This window comes from Esox lucius, chromosome 2 (genome assembly GCF_011004845.1).
Source record: "Esox lucius isolate fEsoLuc1 chromosome 2, fEsoLuc1.pri, whole genome shotgun sequence".
NCBI classification, from domain to species: domain Eukaryota; kingdom Metazoa; phylum Chordata; class Actinopteri; order Esociformes; family Esocidae; genus Esox; species Esox lucius.
This window is the reverse complement of record NC_047570.1, coordinates 38,825,709-38,838,737: the sequence shown is the minus strand read 5'-3', so window position 1 is coordinate 38,838,737 and position 13,029 is coordinate 38,825,709. Positions and strand designations below refer to the sequence as shown.

Genomic DNA, 13,029 nt, shown 5'->3' with positions numbered 1-13,029 from the left:
CCTGAAGATCTTTAGAGTCACAAGAATTCCCCAATCACCACAATTCAGACCAATTCAAATAGTTCTATATAATCTCCCAAAACAGACGGAATGCGTACACAAATTGTAAACTGCACGCGCAAATGTGCCACACCTCGAGCGTCCCGCCATTTCTTGTTCGTTATAGTTTACTCCTAAATAATTGTCAGACGTTTACAGTATCTCAGCAGACATAACCGGTGGCTATAACAGGTTTATTTTACTCCAGTTTAAGATAATTAATGTTCTGATGTAGTCATGACTGTAATATACCTAGCTAACTACTGCAGGTAGCGCAAGTTTTCTTTTAAGGTATACCTGGCTAACTAGCTACTGCAGCAAGCAAACGGTACTGCACGACTACGTTAAACATCAGTTTAGTTCGTACATCATTTCTGGAGCACCGTGGTCATTTCTGGACAAGGAATCTCAGGTAAGCGTATTTACAAAGCAGATAGATAACTATCTGTCATATAGCTAAAATCGCTTTGGTAGTTCCCATCGAATTACAGTACTGTCTAGCAAGCCAACGTTAGCTCAAACGTTAGCATGTTGTTAACTTTTTTCAAACCAAAAAGATGAACACACAAGTACTCAAATGTAAAGATTTTTAAGTGTCCGTCTTTGCTTGTGTGATTGTATTTTGTCAGTTAGATAATATACATTTTTTGTTTCAATTTATTGTTAATTATTTTTATCTTCATGATTTCACAATTCTTCACTATTGGAAAAGAAAATAACCAAATGAAGAGTAAAGCATTCATATTGGCTTGTGTTTTTATATTTTAATTATTTGTAAAATGTCCAGTTTGATAATATTTCTATATTTGATCAGTTGATAGCTGGAATAAAAAATGCAATGATTGGTGAAGGATAGAAATTACATAAATGTTCTGGTTTGTATGAATATACTTTTTTGCTACTTATGGGGCTCTTGTATATTACAGGATATACAAGAGCCCCATCTCATCGACTGCCATTGAAGGTGTTTTATGAATATTATCATAGCCTTTTTTGTTGAAGAAATTAACTCTGGTTCAGTGTGATGATGAGGGTAAGAAGACCTAAACAAAGTATAGCCTGCAAGCCTTGCAACTGTCGGCTACTCGAGTGGAAACTTTTAACATGATGACGTAATTCATACCGAAACCGTACCGTTACCGAGACCCACAAACCGCGCTAAGTACCTAACCGTTGGCCCACTGTACCGTTGTATACCTAAGAGTAACACCTTCATGCAGGGTATATAGAAGAGTTGAACAGGGTATATAGCAGGGAAGAACAGGGTATATAGAAGAGTTGAACAGGGTATAAAGCAGGGAAGAACATGGTATATAGAAGCGTTGAACAGGGTATATAGCAGGGAAGAACAGGGTATATAGAAGAGTTGAACAGGGTACATAGCAGGGAAGAACAGGGTATATAGCAGAGTTGAACAGGGTATATAGCAGGGAAGAACAGGGTATATAGCAGGGAAGAACAGGGTATATAGCAGAGTTGAACAGGGTATATAGCAGAGTTGAACAGGGTATATAGCAGAGTTGAACAGGATATATAGAAGAGTTGAACAGGGTATATAGAAGAGTTGAACAGGGTATATAGCAGGGAAGAACAGGGTATATATCAGAGTTGAACAGGGTATATAGCAGGGAAGAACAGGGTATATAGCAGAGTTGAACAGGGTACATAGCAGAGTTGAACAGGGTACATAGCAGAGTTGAACAGGGTATATAGCAGGGAAGAACAGGGTATATAGAAGAGTTGAACAGGGTATATAGCAGAGTTGAACAGGGTATATAGCAGGGAAGAACAGGGTATATAGCAGAGTTGAACAGGGTATATAGCAGGGAAGAACAGGGTATATAGCAGGGAAGAACAGGGTATATAGCAGAGTTGAACAGGGTATATAGCAGAGTTGAACAGAGTATATAGCAGGGAAGAACAGGGTATATAGCAGGGAAGAACAGGGTATATAGCAGGGAAGAACAGGGTTTATAGCAGGGAAGAACAGGGTACATAGCAGAGTTGAACAGGGTACATAGCAGAGTTGAACAGGGTATATAGCAGGGAAGAACAGGGTATATAGCAGGGAAGAACAGGGTATATAGCAGGGAAGAACAGGGGTACCTCTGAGATCCGGATCTCCCTTGCCAGGTCCTTGATGAGCTGAGTGGGCTTCATGTTCTCAGGCAGCTCATCTTCATGTTCCAACAGAGCCTGTAGGGAAATCATGTTTTTGTTACAGAACCCTTATTTTTATTATGCTGCAGTGCATCTACAGTATCTCACAAAAGTGAGTACACCCCTCACATTTTTGTAAATATTTAATTATATATTTTCATGTGACAACACTGAAGAAATGACACTTTGCTACAATGTAAAGTATTGAGTGTACAGCTTGCTGTCCCCTCAAAATAACTCAACACACAGCCATTAATGTCTAAACCGCTGGCAACAAAAGTGAGTACACCCCTAAATGAAAATGTCCAAATTGGGCCCAATTAGCTATTTTCCCTCCCCGGTGTCATGTGATCTGTTAGTGTTACAAGGTCTCAGGTGTGAATGGGGAGCATGTGTGTTCAATTTGGTGTCATCGCACTCATACTGGTCACTGGAAGTTCAACATGGCACCTCATGTCAAAGAACTCTCTGAGGATCTGAAAAAAAGAATTGTTGCTCTACATAAAGATGACCTAGGCTATAAGAAGATTGCCAACCCCCTGAAACTGAGCTGCAGCACAGTGGCCAAGACCATACAGTGGTGTAACAGGACAGGTTCCACTCAGAACAGGCCTTGCCATTGTTGACCAAAGAAGTTGAGTGCACATGCTCAGCGTCATATCCAGAGGTTGTCTTTGGGAAATAGATGTATGAGTGCAGAGTGTTGAGTTATTTTGAGGGGACAGAAAATGTACACTGTTATAAAAGCTGTACGCTCACTACTTCTTCAGTGTTGTCACATGAAAAGATATAATCAAATATTTACAAAAATGTGAGGGGTGTACTCACTTTTGTAAGATACAGTATATTCAAGGAGTTTAGGTTGTAAATACCATGTGTAGATGTTTCAGGAAGGTTACCTGTTTCTTGGTCCATGCCCTGAATGCCCCATTGATGATCTTAGCTCCATGGATCAGGTACGGAGCTGGCTGCTTATTGGCCTTGTGCAAACCTGCAATGAGAGAACGCTGTCAGGCTCTGACACTCAAATAGCATCAGCCTGCTTAGAGAAATTAGGGAAACTAGTGCAAACTAAATTTACATGCACAATGTACAATCAGTTGTCAGATGTAAACAGCATGCTTTAACTACTGGTACACAAACAAGATTTCCACATCCATGCAACGTATGCAACTCTTTAGGTTATGTTCTGAAAGACTTAGACAGATCTGAGTGCCGTTTCTTGGTAAAGATGTATTTTAACCTCAACCTGTTAAAATAAAGGTTAAAAATAAAAATCTGTTAACCTTTGACTCTGAGAACATTGATGGAAATATAAGGAGCCATACAGAAGTTTTTCTCTCTCTTGCCAAACAAATCACAACACATCCACATTATCATGTTTCATATACAGCCTTTCAGAGCTCTATTTGTCACCATGTTAACAACCGGGATACATATCTAACCATGTCTCTTTGTTTAATTGGGACCAACAATGGGAGAAAAAAATAATTATTACATCTGACTAGTTCAGCAAACTCCTGGAGCATGTTACTGTTGAACGTTGTATAATATAGACACATACCTCCTTCTCCCCTTTACCACCTCCCCCTTTCCAGTCTATGCACACTGCCTCTAGATCTTGTCTCCATCTAGATCTTGTCTCCATCTAGATTTCGTCTCCGTCTATCTCCTATCTGCCTCTAGCTCCTGTGTGCCTCTAGCTCCTTTGTGCCTCTAGCTCCTTTGTGCCTCTTGCTCCTTTGTGCCTCTTGCTCCTGTGTGCCTCTAGCTCCTTTGTGCCTCTAGCTCCTTTGTGCCTCTAGCTCCTTTGTGCCTCTAGCTCCTGTTTGCCTCTAGCTCCTGTGTGCCTCTAGCTCCTGTGTGCCTCTAGCTCCTGTGTGCCTCTAGCTCCTGTTTGCCTCTAGCTCCTGTTTGCCTCTAGCTCCTGTCTGCCTGTAGCTCCTGTGTGCCTCTAGCTCCTGTGTGCTTTTAGCTTCTCACTGCACTCCACTGATGAGGGTCTGGAAGAGAGGGCCAACCTTTGCCAAGCCTGACAGGTGCCCTGAAAATCAAACAACTTCCTGTCTAAGTATGCATATGATTCTGCCTGTGACACGTCCTGCTACGGGTCGTTTAGTTACAGAAATTATGATATATAGATATATAAAATATTATTTAATAGACCAGATATAGCTGTTATGTAGAATATGGGATACTATCTGCTATATTAATTAAAGTTGAGGTTCTGCAACATTTTGAGCTTTTCATCACTTCTGAACCAACATACTGAGCCTCAACACTGAAATAGATGAGTCATACATTATAATTAGCTATAAACCACTATGGTCTTATATAGAAGCATTCCAAGTGCCACCCTATTACCTATGGAACCCTTTGGGCAATACACTGTTGGGGGAATAGGGGGCCATTTGGGCACTCTAATGTTGGGGGAATAGGGGGCCATTTGGGCACTCTAATGTTGGAGGAATAGGGGGCCATTTGGGACGGCCCATCCCGTATGTTGGCAGTGTGATCATAAGAAGGCAATTTGGCCGTAATACAGCAGAGAGAAAAATAGTTTAGTGGAAATATAAACAGAGCTCTGTAGCCAGCTGAGAGGAGTTAAAATGCAGGGACAGGGAGAGAGAGGGCGATATGGTTAGAGAGGGAGCAATATGGAGAGTGAGAATGAGAGAGAGGGAGCAAATCTGAGAGAGAGAGAGAGAGAGAGAGAGGGAGGGAGGGAGAGAGGGAGGGAGGCAAAGAAAGAGAAAGGGAGCGATACAGAGAGAGAGAAAGGGAGTGATACAGAGAGAGAGAGAGAGAGAGAGAGCCAGTGACTGCCAGGCCTTATGAACCTAATCATGTGTGAACGAGGCCATGCAGAAATTATATGATGGTAATAATATTGGAGCATCCAGATCCCCATCTGCTGAGCAGACCATACAAAGGACACACGCACCATGGAAAGACAGGAAGACACATCACACACACCATGGAAAGACAGGAAGACACATCACACGCACCATGGCAGGACAGGAAGACACATCACACGCACAGGAAGCCACATTATAGCTACACAAACAGGAAGACGCATCATAGCTACACAAACAGGAAGACGCATTATAACTGCACACAAAAATGGAGACGCATTGTAGTTACACGAACAGGAAGACACATCATAGTTACACAAACAGGAAGATGCATCGTAGCTACACATGAACAGGAAGATATACAGTATTATAGCTACACATGAAGAAGAAGACGCATCAGCTACACACGAACAGGAAGACGCATCATAGCCACACATGAACAGGAAGATATGCAGTATTATAGCTTCACATGAAGAGGAAGACGCATCAAAGCTACACACAAACAGGAAGATGCATCATAGCTACACAAACCGGAAGACACATCATAGCTACACGAACAGGGAGACGCATCATAGCTACAATGAACAGGAAGACGCATCATTGCTACACATGAAGAGGAAGATGCATCACAGCTACACACAAAATGTAGATGCATTGTAGTTATACAAACAGGAAGACACATCATAGCTACACAAACAGGAAGACAGATCATAGCTACACAAACAGGAAGACGCATCAATGCTACACATGAACAGGAAGACGTACAATATCATAGCTACACATGAACAGGAAGACGCATCACAGCGACACACAAACAGGAAGACGCATCATAGCTACATATGAACAGGAAGACGCAACATAGCTACACATGAACAGGAAGACACATCATAGCTACACACAAACAGGAAGATGCATCATAGCTACATGAACAGGAAGACACATTGTAGATCCATGGACAGAAATACATATCAAAGAAATAAATAGCCTAACAAAAGAAACAGAGAAAGAAACAGATAAGAAACAGAGAAAAAGAGAAAGTACCTTTGAATCTTTCCAGCAGGTGTCGTCCCACGTACCAGCAGGCCGTCTCAAAGTTGGGGAACGGAGTCAGACTGTTCACCTTCAGACGCTTCTCCACCTCGTATGCTCTGGAGGATGTATGTACTTTAAACACTGACAATACAGTCAACCTATCTGTCAGATATGTACTTTAAACACTGACAATACAGTCAACCTATCTGTCAGATATGTACTTTAAACACTGACAATACAGTCAACCTATCTGTCAGATATGTACTTTAAACACTGCTATTACAGTCAACCTATCTGTCAGATATGTATTTTAAACACTGATAATACAGTCAACCTATCTGTCAGATATGTATTTTAAACACTGATAATACAGTCAACCTATCTGTCAGATATGTACTTTAAACACTGCTATTACAGTCAACCTATCTGTCAGATATGTATTTTAAACACTGATAATACAGTCAACCTATCTGTCAGATATGTACTTTAAACACTGCTATTACAGTCAACCTATCTGTCAGATATGTATTTTAAACACTGATAATACAGTCAATCTATCTGTCAGATATGTCTTTTTAAACTGATAATACAGTCTTACCTCATCTGCATCTCAACACTCAAGTTGTGGACAAAGTGTCCAGAGAACGCCAGCGTGTCCACTGGAGTCAGTACTGCATTGATCCAACCTGGAACACACATGCAAGATTGATAATCCTACACCCCCTACACTTTAGAGTGGACTAACCTGTCAAGAACACTAGTTCTGAGTGCACTAACTTGTCAAGAACACTAGTTCAGAATGCACTACCCTGATATTTACCCTACTTCAATGTGCACTAACCTGATATGTACCCTACTTCAGAGGGCACTAACTTGATATGTACCCTACTTCAGAGGGCACTAACCTGATATGTACCCTACTTCAGAGGGCACTAACCTGATATGTACCCTACTTCAAAGTACACTAACCTGATATGTACCCTACTTCAATGTGCACTAACCTGATATGTACCCTACTTCAATGTGCACTAACCTGATATGTACCCTACTTCAGAGGGCACTAACCTGATATGTACCCTACTTCAAAGTACACTAACCTGATATGTACCCTACTTCAATGTGCACTACCCTGATATGTACCCTACTTCAATGTGCACTAATCTGATATGTACCCTACTTCAGAGGGCATTAACCTGATATGTACCCTACTTCAGAGGGCACTGACCCAATATGTACCCTACTTCAGAGGGCACTAACCTGATATGTACCCTACTTCAGAGGGCACTAACCTGATATGTACCCTACTTCAGAGGGCACTAACCTGATATGTACCCTACTTCAGAGGGCACTGACCCAATATGTACCCTACTTCAGAGGGCACTAACCTGATATGTACCCTACTTCAAAGTACACTAACCTGTTAAGAACAGCCGTTCAGAGGGCACTAACCTGTTAAAAAGACTAGCTCAGAAGACACTAAACTACACTGAACAAAATTATAAACGCAACACTTTTGTTTTTGCCTCCATTTATCATGAGCTGAACTCAAAGATCTAAGACTTTCTCTATGTACACAAAAGGCCTATTTCTCTCAAATATTGTTCACAAATATGTCTAAATTTGTGTTAGTCAGCACATCACTCTAAAATGTGCAGTTTTACTGTATTGGGGTGGGTCCGGGGGGATCCGAAAACCAGTCAGTATCTGGTGTGACCACCATTTGCCTCACACAGTGCAACACATCTCCTTCACATAGAGTTGATCAGGTTGTTGATTGTGGAATGTTGGTCTACTCCTCTTCAATGGCTGTGCGAAGTTGCTGGATATTAGCAGGACCTGGAACACGCTGTCGTATGCACCAATCCAGAGCATCCCAAACATGCTCAATGGGTGACATGTCCAGTGAATATGCTGGCCATGCAAGAACTGGGATGTTTTCAGCTTCCAGGAATTGTGTACAGATTCTTGCAACATGGGGCCGTGCATTATCATGCTGCAACATGAGGTGATGGTCGTGGATGAATGGCACAACAATGGGCCTCAGGATCTCGTCACGGTATCTCTGTGCATTCAAAATGCTATCAATAAAATGCACCTGTGTTCGTTGTCCATAACACACCTGCCCATACCATAACCCCACCGCCACCATGGGCCACTCGATCCACAACATTGACATCAACAAGGCTGTCTGTTAGGGTTAGGGCTGATTTTAAGGTTTTACTCTTAACCTATAAATCAATACATGGACTTGCTCCTACTTACCTTGCTGAAATGATCCAGCCATACATACCTACACGTAACCTACGATCGCAAGATGCAGGCCTTTTAATTGTACCTAGAATTTCTAAACAAACAGCTGGCGGCAGGGCCTTTTCTCATAGAGCTCCACTACTGTGGAATGATCTGCCAATTAAGGTTAGAAATGCAAACTCAGTGCAGACTTTCCAGTGTCTACTAAAAACTAATCTCTACAGCACAGTTTATAATTAGGTGTAGCCTTGCCCAGGGGCGTGAAGGTGACCAGTAGGCTTGATACTGTCCACCCTTGCTGTCTTGCCAGGTGGGCTCTCGTCGCCACTGGGATGCCCTCCCTCCAATGCCTTTCGGGGGAAGAGTCACTGGCTTGTTGTTGACTCTCTGTTGCGCAATTGGGCTGTATGCTGCTGGCAATACACGGCCCTCATTCAGGGGGGTTGCGGTTGGTGGGTGTCCCTTTGGTTGATGCCTGGCAATGTGGGTGATTTCCTGCCTGTTGAGCCCTGTCTGGGGCCTCCCCCGGGTAGGGACACAGTGTCGCCGGACCCCCCCATCTCAGTTCCAAGGTGTTATGCTGCTATATTATTGTGCTGGGGGATATGAGGAATGCACTACTAACTTTTCTCAGTCTCCTCCAGTTTAAAATTGTAGGAGGAGATGAGGTCCTGGTCCACACCTGTGGAGTACCTGGTTTGGGGGGCCCGTTGCTGTCCCTGTCCTTGTCCACCTGGTCATACTTTTGACCTAGTCTAGAATCAAATAGACTCTGGATTTTGCCCAGAGAAATGTATTTATTTATTTATTATTCCAATTGGACTCTTAATATCTCACCCGGCACAGCCAGAAGAGGACTGGTCACCCCTCTGAGCCTGGGTCCTCTCTAGGTTTCTTCCTAAAATTCGGCCTTCTTAAGGAGTTTTTCCTAGCCACTGAAATTCAACACTACTGTTGTTTGCTCCTTGGGGTTTAAGTCCGGGTGTCTCTGTAACTGCTGTTGTAAAAAGGGCTTTATAAAATAAATTTGAATGATTGATCAGCACACTGCTCACCCACACGACGCCATACACGCTGTCTGCCATCTGCCCTGTACAGTGAAAACCAGGATTCACCCGTGAAGAGAACATCTCTACAACGTGCCAGACACCATTGAGTGAGCATTTGCCCACTCAAGTCGGTTACGACGACGAACTGCAGTCAGGTCGAGACCCCGATGAGGACGACAAGCATGCAGATGAGCTTCCCTGAGACGGTTTCTGACAGTTTGTGCAGACATTTTGGTTATGCAAACCGATTGTTGCAGCAGCTGTCCGGGTGGCTGGTCTCAGACGATCTTGGAGGTGAAGATGCTGGATGTGGAGGTCCTAGGCTGGTGTGGTTACACATGGTCTGCGGTTGTGAGGCCGGTTGGATGTACTGCCAAATTCTCTGAAAGCCTTTGGAGACGGCTTATGGTAGAGAAATGAACATTAAATTCACTCTGGTGGACATTCCTGCAGTCAGCATGCCAATTGCACGCTCCCTCAAAACTTGCGACATCTATGGCATTGTGCTGTGTGATGGAATTGCATCATTTTAGAGCCTATGGCACACCTGTGCAATAATCATGCTGTCTAATCAGCATCTTGATATGCCACACCTGTGAGGTGGATGAATTATCTCGGCAAAGGAGAAGTGCTCATTAACACAGATTTAGACAGATTTGTGAACAATACTTGAGAGAAATAGGCCTTTTGTGTACATAGAGAAAGTCTTAGATCTTTGAGTTCAGCTCATGATAAATGGGGGCAAAAACAAGTGTTGCGTTTTGTTCAGTGTATTAAGAACAGCCGTTCAGAGGGCACTAACCTGATGGTATGAATAGGGTCTGTCCTTGCTTCAGAGTGCATTTATAGCACTTGTCCACTTGGTCGGCAAAAAACATCTCTGTGTGATTGGCTGAGGACCTCCAGCGTTCGTACAGCGATAGGTTGGCTGATGTTGGCTTGATCAGGAAAAAGATCTTCTCTCCCTGAAATAATCAAAACTAACATCAGGATAAAACACGGGCAATTATTCCTCAGATGCCTTTTGGAACCACAAACATTTCTGGTGTTTTGAGCTTGTAATTTCTGTCAAAGTAAAACATTGTAAAGAATAAAAGGTGTGGTTTGTAGTTCATCCTAACCTGACTCTGAATTATGTAACTTCCGTAAAGAGATATGCTTCAGTCAAAGGGTAAAATGTTGATCCCCATAAAATTATTATATTCCATTCATTCAGAATACAACATCTCCATAGTCCTGCCACCTGGTGTACAGGACTGTGGAAAAGTATGTACTCCCCCTGGAAAGTTGTATTTCTTTATATTTGGACGCATGGATAATTGAACTAAATTCCAACCACATTCATTGAGGAATATCCCAATTTAACAAATCAAATCAAAACAATATATACTTTGGAACCATGAATATGATTATAATAAACAGAAGTGGAGTTTCTGTTTACTACAACCCAAAGAAGTGTTTGGATTGTAGTGCAACCTCTTATGTGTTTTGGTTTGTTGCATTCAGCAGCGTCTGTTATCGTGTTGAGTCTATCACACCAGAGAAAAACATTGAACCATATTACTTTCTGCAATCTAAAAGGGCTAACTACGTCCAGTTAAATCTTGTGCTGCCATTTCGTCTGTGCCACAGTCCTGGAGGAGGTGCCTGGCTGTTGAGGAAACAGGCTGCTTACATCTGGGCCATTATTCACAAAGCCTCCCATAGTGGACTGATCTTATTCAGATGATCTAAACACGGCTGTGTCCCATTTACCCCGCAGACATTTTCAAATAGACCACAATCATCTGCATCCTCATTACAGTGCACTCGATGTAACACCAACTAAATAACATAAATCAAACCTGGCTTCACACATACACATAGGAATTACACAGATACGGTCAGCAACTCATACCTTCAGTATGTGATACCAGACTGAGGCCCCACCACACTCGATGTGGAAGTCAGTGTAACTGTCCTTAACACAGATCAGACAGTATTTAGTCACTTTGGGCTTTCCCAGCAGGGCATCATCCGGCCAGTAGTTCTCCACCCATGACAACCTCCTCACAATCTGAGGGCTCTGTACGATACTGTCCATCCTAGGGGAGAGACAGAAAAGTAGAGAAAAATAGATAGGTTGGGAGAGCAAGACAGAGATAAACATCATATTCAATCGTATACTAAGTGTATAATAGCTAATTGTATAATTTATATTTGGGAGCTATCCACTCTCTTGGGACAGAATCATATTATTATAGCAACAAGGACAACTTTCAAACAAAAATAAAGTAAGTATGCTTTAATACATTCATGAAAAGAAAAAAAGATTATTGAAAAGCAATAAACTGGTTACTATTTTTACGATTTTTCTGTATCTCACATTTTTGCATGGATGTGTACAACACTTTAGGTTGGCCATGGAAGTCCAAGTATGAAAGGGAGACATGAAACACAATATCACCAAAAGTATGTGGACACCTGGCCATCACACCCATATGAGCTTGCTGGACATCCCATTCCTAAACCATGGGCATTAATGTGGAGTTTCCCCCTCTATTTGCAGCTATAACAGCCACCACTCTTCTGGTAAGGCTTTCCACAAGATTTTTGGAGTGTCTCTGTGGGAATGTGTGCCCATGTAGCCAAAAGAGCTTTTGTGAGGTCAGGCACTGATGCTGGATGAGAAAGCCTGGCTTACAATTGCAATTCCAATTTATCCCAAAGGTGTTTAATGGGGTTGAGGTCATGGCTTTGTGTGGGCCACTCAAATGCCTTCACACCAACCTCACTGAACCATGTCTTTATGTACCCCACTTTGTGCACAGGGGCACAGTCATGCTGGAAGAGGAAAGGGCCTTCCCCAAACTGTTGCCACAATGTTGGAAGCACCCAATTGTCAAAAAATGATTTGTATCCTGTAACATAAAGTTCACACTTGAGTGTAACAAAGGGGCCCAAACCCTGAAACACAGCCCCAGACCATTATCCCTCCTCCACCAAACCTTATGGTAGGCACTATGAATTACGGTAAGTAGTGTTCTCCTGGCGTTCACCGCACCCAGATTCATCCATTTGACTGACAGATAGTAAAGCATGATTCATCACTCCAGAGAACATTTCCACTGCTCTAGAGTCCAGTGGCAGCGCGCTTTACACCACTCCAGCTGACATTTGGCATTACACATGCTGATATGAGGCATGTGTACAGCTGCTCGGCCATTGTGCTGATGTGGCTTTCAGAAGCAGTTTGGAACTTTGTGGTGAGTGATGCGCATTACCATGCAGCGGCCCTGCTCTGTGAGTCTGCGTGGTCTACCACTTTGTGGCAGGCTGTTGTTGCTCGTAGACACTTCCACTTCACAATTATAGCACTTACAATCAACTGGGGCAGATCAAGTAGGGCAGACATTTCACAAACGGACTTGTGGCAAAGGTGGCATCTTATGACAGTGCCACGTTTAAAGTCACTGAGCTCTTCAGTACGACCCATTGTACTGCCAATGTTTTTCTATGGAGACTTCAGGGCTATGTGCTGGAATTTATGCACGTGTCAGCAATGGGTTTGGCTAAAACACCTGGGGCTGTATTCACAAAACATCTTGCTGATTTGGGAGAACTCTTTAAAAAAAATCCTACCTTTAGGACTCCTACATTTTTGG

The 13,029-nt window shown here is 42.7% G+C and overlaps 1 protein-coding gene across 2 annotated transcripts in view; it reads right to left on the bottom strand.

Annotated features, from left to right (window-relative positions):
* Positions 1–13,029, bottom strand: part of phf2 (PHD finger protein 2) — a 65,171-nt gene that overhangs the window by 29,884 nt on the left and 22,258 nt on the right. For both annotated transcript variants that reach the window (XM_029125386.2, XM_029125387.2), the window contains exons 6-11: positions 11,283–11,469; positions 10,188–10,350; positions 6,685–6,772; positions 6,096–6,202; positions 3,099–3,190; positions 2,146–2,235 (exon numbers count right to left, since the gene is read on the bottom strand). In XM_029125386.2, coding sequence (XP_028981219.2) covers positions 2,146–2,235; positions 3,099–3,190; positions 6,096–6,202; positions 6,685–6,772; positions 10,188–10,350; positions 11,283–11,469 — 727 coding nt within the window. The remainder of the gene's footprint in view (positions 1–2,145; positions 2,236–3,098; positions 3,191–6,095; positions 6,203–6,684; positions 6,773–10,187; positions 10,351–11,282; positions 11,470–13,029) is intronic.